General features: G+C 40.7%; 1 protein-coding gene across 3 annotated transcripts in view; it reads right to left on the reverse strand.

The window, feature by feature from the left end:
• Positions 1-8,754, reverse strand: part of ZFYVE9 (zinc finger FYVE-type containing 9) — a 137,589-nt gene that overhangs the window by 73,410 nt on the left and 55,425 nt on the right. For 2 of the 3 annotated variants that reach the window (XM_006149399.2, XM_027772237.1), the window contains 2 exons: positions 8,641-8,754; positions 6,838-7,007 (listed from right to left, as the gene is read on the reverse strand). The exon at positions 8,641-8,754 is cut by the window's right edge and continues 2 nt beyond it. In XM_006149399.2, coding sequence (XP_006149461.1) covers positions 6,838-7,007; positions 8,641-8,754 — 284 coding nt within the window. The remainder of the gene's footprint in view (positions 1-6,837; positions 7,008-8,640) is intronic. The other variant, XM_006149398.2, reaches the window with a different exon arrangement.

The raw sequence follows: 8,754 nt of genomic DNA on the forward strand, positions 1-8,754 counted from the left end.
CTACAACATTCATTCATTAGAGCTTCTTCATTCATTCAAAAGTTATTAAAGGGGCCAGCAGGTGGAGTGGTGGTTGGAACACTGGACTTCCACAAGGCTGACCATGGTTCAAGTCTTAGACCTAGTGGTTTGCTTTCTCACTTTCCCTCTCTCTCTCTGCCCAGTCAAATTTTAAATAATACTAGTAAGTAAAATTAAATAAATAATTATTAAAATGTATATGTATATTTGTTTTAAGAATCTATTTTTTTTTTAAAAAAAGGGACCAGCAGTTAGCGTAATGGCTATGTCACTGGACTCCCATGTAGTCGACTGCGGTTCGTGTCCCAGACCCATTGGCTTAAACTCATGCCGGGCATGTGTGCGTGCGTGCCCAGGATCCAGAGAGGAGAATGGAGGAGAAGGGACTGCGGTGTGGCCAACCCCGTAGGGGGTGATTTCTCGCTTTCTATCTCTCTGTCTCTGTCTGGCGAGCGCACGCGCCCTATAGCAAAAACCTCTCCAAAAAAAAAAAAGAATCTATTGAGCCAACATGGCTGCCTTATGTTTAAGAGAGGCAGATCCCACATGGCTGACTGTGGTTCAAATCCTGGGCCTAGAGGCTTATTACACCATGGATGCACTGTGTACATGGCAAAAGCCTAACAGGATGGAGAAATGGGAGAGACAGAATTACAACGTGATCCCCTCCTAAGGGGGGGAGTGCTTTCTCTCCTTCTCTCTGTTTCTCTCTAGTGATCACATGCATCCTCTGACAATTATTTGAAATAATAATAATAATAACCTATCACACAAACTAAGAGATGATAAAGCAAATTAACACAAAAAAATCATCACTAAGTAAGCCCATAGTTAAAACTGATTCAGGCCAAGAAAACATCAAGGAACAGTAAAATTACGAGCTGCAAAAAACTGTTGGGGAACAGGATACTTATGGTCTCAAAGTATCACCCTCATATTACTTATTATTTGTGAAGAGGTAAAGTTACTCTTACAATGGAGAAACATCAGGCATCAAATTAACCAATTATCAAAATGATACTTCTTGGTATGATCCATTAAGAAACAATCATCACACATTATTATTATTATTGTTTAATCTGAAAGTAATCATGACAGGAAAAAATTTAACAAATATAAATTAAGGACATTATGAAGACCAGCAGTTAGTGTAATGGCTATGTCACTGGACTCCCACATAGTCGACCACGGTTCGAATCCCGGACCCGGTGGCTTAAACTCACGCTGGGCACGTGTGCATGCGTGCCCAAGATCCCGAGAGGAGAATAGAGGAGAAGGGATTGCGGTGTGGCCATCCCCTCTAGGGGGTGATTTCTCGCTTTCTATCTCTCTGCCTGTCTGGCGAGTGCACGCACCCTATAGCAAAAACCTCTCCAAAAAAAAAATTAAGGACATTATGAAAAACATGGCTGGGGCCAGCAGGTAGCGTGGTGGTTAAGGTGCTGGACTCCCACATGGCTGACCGCCATTCAAGTCCTGAACCTGGTGGCCTGCTTTTTCCTTTTCCCTATCCCCTATCTCTCTCTGGTGAGCACATGTGCCCTATAGCAAAATTTTTAAATAATAATAAATAAAATTAAATAAATAATCTTCAAAACAAAAGCATGGCCAAAATGGGATTGGTCTATGACCTGGTGATTAAGGGAGACATATTTCACATGACTGACAACTCAATTCAAGTCCCAGACCCAGGCTTGAAAAACAGGCTGGGCATGGGTGCACGGGTGCCCAAAATCCCAAAAGGAGGGAGAAACAGAGGAGAAAGGATTGTGAGATGACCACACCCCATGGATTTTCCATCTACTTTCTGTTTCTCTCTTGGAAATACACACAAAATGGGGAAAAAAAATTTAATGGCTCAAATCCTTACGAAAATAATAACACCAGGACCAGCAGATGGTGTAATGGTTACATCGCTGAACTCCCACGTGGTCAACTGCTCTTTGAGTCCCAGGCCCAGGAGCTTAAAACTCACACCAGGCACATGTGCGTGCATGCCAAAAATCCGAAGAGGAGAATGGAGGATAAGCAATTGTGGCGTGGCCATTTCCCCCTGGAGGGTGATTTCTCACTTTCTGTCTCTCTGTCTCTTTCTGTCTCTGCAGCAAGTGAACACACACTATGGCAAAAATCTCTCAAAAAAATAAGTAAATAAAAGAAAATGAAAGACAAAAAGCAGGGAGGAAGACTGTTCAAGGTTAAAGGAAACTAGAAGGCCAGACTGTAATACATCAATAAACTCCAAGACTCTGTGATGTTGACCCACATGAGAAGGTTCCAGGTTTGTATCCAGTGACCTCCCTGAGTATGTCAGGCACTAAAGGGCCCATTACCCAGAGCTGGCTGAAGCTCAGGATGGATCACGGCATCAGGATCCTGTTAGAGGTTCTGATTTTCTATTTTTCTTGCTTATATTTTGGTTTGTCAGAGGGTGTATGCACTTGGCAGAGAGAGAGAGAGAGAGAGAGAGGGAAGACAATAAAGTGTTCCCCAGGAAAGACAGCCACACTGCCATCCCTTCTCCTCCATTTCACCCTCTCCTCAGGATTTTTGGCATGCATACACATGCACTCGGAGTGCTCTTCAGGCCTCCAGGACCTGAACACAAACCAGGCAGTCAGAATGTGGAATTCAGCCATCTTATCCACCAACCCACCAGCTGGCCCAGGTGCCATCTCTCTCTTGCATGCACACTCACAGAAGCAGTACAGTTAGAAAAGATTAAAGGTAACCAAAGAAACGCAACGACTAAATACAATGGTGAGATTCTGATTTTAAAATAAAAGAAATAATTTTAATTTAAATAAATTATAAGTGTATGTACATGTATGTAGAAACAGAAGCTATAAAGAATATTAATGGGGGGCCAACCTCATAGCACAGTGGTTAAGCACTGTGTGGAGGGAGTTGGATTCCCCCCTTGAATGACTACCATTCAAATCCCAGTCCTGAAGGCTTGAGAAATATGCTGAGTCTGTGGACACATGTGCACACATGCCCAAGATCCTGACAGGAAGAAGGAATAGAGAAAAGGGGTCTGCAGCATGACCGCGCCCTGTGGGGTGGGGTGGAGGGTCTCTCTCTTTCCCATACTCATGTACCCTTGGACATTAAGAAAAAAAATTATTATTGGGACAATTGGGGAAATCTGAATATGGGTTATATATTAGGTAATAGAATATATGTTAAATTCCCTCCTCATATAACAGCATCATGATTATGTAAGAAAATGACTCGTTCTCAGGAGACACAAACTTAAATATCAAGTGGGAAAGCCCAACCAATCCTCAAATCAATTACACGCACACACAAAAAGTGAATGTGTGTATATGTGGCAAAATCCTAACAGTTAATGAATACAGGTAAAGAGTATATGGATGTTGGGGACCAGCAGTTAGCGTAATGGCTATGTCGCTGGACTCCCACATAGTCGACCGCGGTTCGAGTCCCGGACCCGGTGGCTTAAACTCACACCGGGCGCGTGTGCGTGCGTGCCCAAGATCCCGAGAGGAGAATGGAGGAGAAGGGATTGCGGTGTGGCCATACCCCCTGGGGGGTGATTTCTCGCTTTCTGTCTCTCTGTCTCTCTCTGTCTGTCCGGCGAGCGCACGCGCCCTATAGCAAAAACCTCTCAAAAAAAAAAAAAAAAAGAGTATATGGATGTTTGGCCAACAGGAGGCGTGGTGGATAAAGGTGCTGGATTCTCACATGGCCAACCACAGTTTGAGTCCTGGGCCTGGCAGCTTGCTTTCTCACTTTCCCTTTCTCTCTCTCTCTCTCTCTCTCTGTCTGTCTGATAAAGCCAAAAAATAATAATAACAAATAGTATTAAATAAATAAATAATTCTTAAATTAAAAAAAAAAAAAGTATATGGAATGTTTACTGCAGTATTTTCACAATTTTTCTGTGGGTAAATTTTTTTTCCCCAAAACAAACGGGGAATAAAAAAAGAAACTTTGCTGAAAAAGTCAATATGAAGACACAAAGGAAGGTTAAGACATAGTTCTGGCTTTTATCCTCTGCAGCCACAGAAAAATCCTAAAAACAAAAATACCTGGAAACAGATGTGACATGGTATAATGTCCCTTCGCCAAATGGAAACTGAGCTCTATATGTTAGTAAGCCTATCTTCACTCGATCTTGGCCAAAAGGCAGAGAACCAATCAATAAATCTAATCTTAACAATACACATCTTCAATTGCAAAACTCTACAAATTAAATGAGAGGTAAAAATCTAGGAAAAATATTTATGAACATAAATATTCTTTTTTTTTTTTTTTTTGAGAGGTTTTTGCTATAGGGCGTGTATGCTCGCCAGACAGACAGAGAGAGCCAGAGAGACAGAAAGCGAGAAATCACCCCCCAGGGGGATGGCCACGCCGCAATCCCTTCTCCTCCATTCTCCTCTGGGATCTTGGGCACGCACGCACACGTGCCTGGTGTGAGTTTAAGCCACCGGGTCCAGGATGTGAACTGCAGTCAACTACATGGGAGTCCAGCGACATAGCCATTACACTAACTGCTGGTCCCTGAACATAAATATTCAATAACAATCATATGAAAACTTCAGGAGTAAACTTTATCCAACTCTAATGTAAAGTATGGACTTTGGGCAATTATGAGGCACCTACACAGGCTCATCAATGATAATGACTATACCACTTTCATGGAGATATTGATAAAGGCGTATGCTATGCATGTGTGGGGCAGGTGGCACATAAGGAATCTCTGTACCATCCTCGCAATAATTCTATGAACCTAAAACTGGACCTGTTACACAGTCTGGTGGGTAAAGAAGCTGGATTCACACATGGTTGACTACACAGGTCAAGTCCTGGCCTTGGTAGATTGGGACCCTGGCAGTTGGACACATGTGCATGTGTCCAAAATCCTGAAATGATTGAGAGATGGAGGAGAGACAATTGTGCTATCACACCACATTGTGGGGTAGGAGAGGGTGCTTGCTTCGTCTCTCTCTCTCTCTCTCTCTGGTGAGTACATGTGACTTATGGCAGAGTTTTTAGAGAAAATAATAAAATACTTAATAAAATCTTTATCCAAACTTTTATCCTCTTATTTAAAAAAAAAGATGGACAGATATCCTTAAATGGATTTAATAGCCTTATTATAACCTTGACCACCAAATTCAAGGGTACAAATAGCAATAGAAAAAGACCCATTATATGGGACCAGCAGTTAGCGTAATGGCTATGTCACTGAACTCCCATATAGTCGACCATGGTTTGTGTCCCGGACCCAGTGGCTTAAAACTCATGCTGGGTACGTGTGCGTGCGTGCTCAAGATCCCGAGAGGAGAATGGAGAAGGGATTGCGGTGTGGCCATCCCCCCTGGGGGGTGATTTCTCGCTTTCTGTCTCTCTGTTTCTCTCTGTCTGGCAAGCGCATGCGCCCTATAACAAAAACCTCTTAAAAAAAAAAAAAAAAGACCCATTATACATAAAAGGTCCTAAGCATATACTTTATTTTATAACGTCTTAAAAAATAATTATTTATTTAATTCCATTTGTTATTATTGCTTTTTAATTTGACCGGAGACATAGAGAGGAGGGGTGGGGGGACTGAGAAAGCAAGCCACCAGGTCTAGGACTTGAACCACGGTCAGCCATGTGGGAATCCAGTGCCTTATCCACCATGCCACTTACCGGCCCCCTATGTGTATACTTTTTAATTTTGGTTCTATGTGGCTCTGTTCTTTTGCTGACACACACAAAGTAGTAGTGTGCTCCATTCTGAAAATGTGGCCCTAAGGTATAAGAACCTCAAAACTGTGTCCCCCAAATTATGACTTAAATTCCTATAGAGGCAAAATCAAGTGAGAGCACAGTATGAGCTAGGTTCTTTAGAAAAACGATGTAACTTTCTACCTGTTAAAGCCAGTGGCTTTCAACTCTTTTTTTTTTTTTTTTTTTAGAGAGAGATTTTTACTATAGGGTCCATGTGCTAACCAGAGAGACAGAAAGCAGGAAATCACCCACCAGGGAAGATGGTCATGCCACAATCCATTCTCCTCTCAGGATTTTGGGCACATACACATACTCATGCCTGGTTTGAGCCTCCAGGTGTGGGATTTGAACTGTGGTCAACTATATGGGAGTCCAGTGATGAAATCATTATGCCATCTGCTGGTCCCTCAACTCATTTTTAAACTTTAGAGTCCTTTTTAAAGTTTTTAAATGGAAATATCACAGGTAAAACAGAGAACAGTTGAAATGCTCAAGTAAAAGTAAAAAGAAGAAAAGCGTTCCTTGGCTACCTTCTTACTGCTCAACTTCTTTACCATAGGACTCCAAAAAGACCACCATAGAACTTGGAAAACATGGTTTGACAACTAGTGTATGGGAGCCAGCAGATGGTGTGGTGTTTAAGTTGCTGGGTACCCACATGGCTGACTACGGTTCAAGTCCCAGACCTGGTGGCTTGCAAATCATAATAAATAAATAAATGTAAAAGAAAAAAAGAAAGAAAGAGAAAAAGAAAAGAATAAAAGAAAAAAGAAACCAGTGTATGAAGGGGCCAGGGTTTCTTCTTGCTTTACTGAGTGGTGAGCTCACCTGGGAGCAGCTTTCTTAATAATCTTTTTCCTGAAAAAAATCTTCAAAATGAAGAGCAAAAAAGAAACAGCTGATTTTTGTCATGTTTACTTATTTGCATGCATACATATACACATAATAAATTATATTCAAAACCTATGGAGTTCCACATGAAAGTCATCTAACTTAGAAAAAACAGCTTAGAGACAGCACAATATTGAATAAATTAGACCCTTGCTTTTAGTTGCTGTTTTGTTTTCTTACCTCTGCTGGTAGAGGGCTGGTAGTTACAGGTTTGACTGGGTCATGTGACACAGCCAGGGTCCCAGCGGAGGAAGTTCCATTCATTGTCAATTTGGCTGCATCAGCAACTTCTCCATTGGGTAAGATCCCATCAGCAAACCAAACTCGCCTCTGCTCTCTGGGCTGAGCCACTTAAGGGGCCAGAAAAATAAAACAGGCATCAATGTGACACTGGTAGTGTTTCTTATAGCAAAGAAGAGAAGGTCACCAATTCCAGATGTACAAAGAAACCACTATTTGGCATCTTACAACAAGAAACATCAGAACAGTAAAAAAAAGTGGTTAAAAATTAATTAAAAAACAGTACAAAAGTGGTTATAAATTAATAAACATATGAATTTAAAAGTATTCTTTATTTCTATAACTTACAAAGATTTAAAACACTTAGTTTTATAATATTAAGAGTTCTTAAACACATCTATGGTTATATCACATACTCTGTCCCATATCACTGACAGAGAAACTAAGGGAAGCACTTTAAATGCCCAGGGAATAAATTAATAGCAGAAAGAAAATTTAGCAATAGTCATTCACATCTCCTAAAAGTATGAAGTTTCCACAGAAATTAAATATGGTATTTTTAAAGGGCAAATGATGCCTTGAAGAATGCTGAAGAGCAATTAATAAAAGAAGAGTTGGCACAGATACATAAGCACTGGGAAGCAAACTGATCAGATCTTTGGCTAAAGTGTAACTGAAGAAGGAAAAGACTGATCCGGCAGTGTAAAAGTGGTTCGCATTTTAGTAAAAGAAAAAGCTGGAAAACAACTGAATCTGATAAAATGATGTCTTTAAATCCAGTTTGGGAAACCAATTTAAATAGCCAAAACAAAGAGAGACTGGGGAACAACAACAAAAACAACAAATGAAGTAAAGAGAATAAAGATGTTAAGAAAGCGAGCCTGAACGCACACAAATACAAGGAATGTGCATAACTGAGGTACAATCTCAAAAGAGGGAAATGGAGAAGAGAAGGATGTCGACAGGAATCTGAGATCTTCAAAAGGGGAAGTGCGCTAGTTATTTAGCGAGGGGAAGGGAATATTACCAGATGAAAAGATATAAAATAATGAAGGAAGACTAACTTCAGCTATCAAAGGAAATTTTTTTGACAAGATCATTCTAAAGATATACAACTGTTATTTTTACTACTGATAATCCCCTGAATTTATAGTGCCTTTCATCTGATGTCATAATCATAAAGATAAGATAAACCAAATTAAGCTGAGGCTATAATTTTCTACCTGTCATATGACATAATCAGAATTAAACTTTAGGACTTAAAAGTCTATGTACCTAACCACAGTATTTTCACGTTTTTACATGGATAGATCAAAAATGAGAGAAAATGGCAATGTGTATTCTAAAAAGCCATACTCAAATGGGCTGATCAGAAAGAGGAACTCTCATTTTCCTCACTTACTAAACTCCTACAAAGAACAGTAAGGAAAGCATGAGGCTAGGATTTTATAAGGTGACTTTAAATTCTGCATCACTTTTCAGATATAAGCAGTGTAATTACTCTTAGACTGGTGAGGAGAGTAGCGTATTTTCAAAGGTACCTCTAAAATATCAGGCCACGCAGTATTCTTTACTTGCCCAGAAATAGTCTCAACACATTTCTCACCTTGTTCTTCCACTTTAATCACCCCCCAACGGGACTTATCTGCAGTGTTTTAAAGATGTGTGCTGTAAAGTCACATCAGCACCTTTTCAGAGGAACTTGGTGAGGAAAAAGAGAGAGAATAGCACATGATCCCCTACCTTCTGCTCCAGGGTGCTTTAAAACTCCCACAGGTACCATCACAGTGGGAGGTGGAGAGCTCAGGGCTCCTGAGGCCTGAGCTTGCTGCAAGGGAGGGATAGTAGAACAGTATT

The sequence above is a fragment of the Tupaia chinensis genome, unplaced genomic scaffold (genome assembly GCF_000334495.1).
Source record: "Tupaia chinensis unplaced genomic scaffold, TupChi_1.0 Scaffold000259_1, whole genome shotgun sequence".
In the NCBI taxonomy this organism is placed as follows: Eukaryota; Metazoa; Chordata; class Mammalia; order Scandentia; family Tupaiidae; genus Tupaia; species Tupaia belangeri.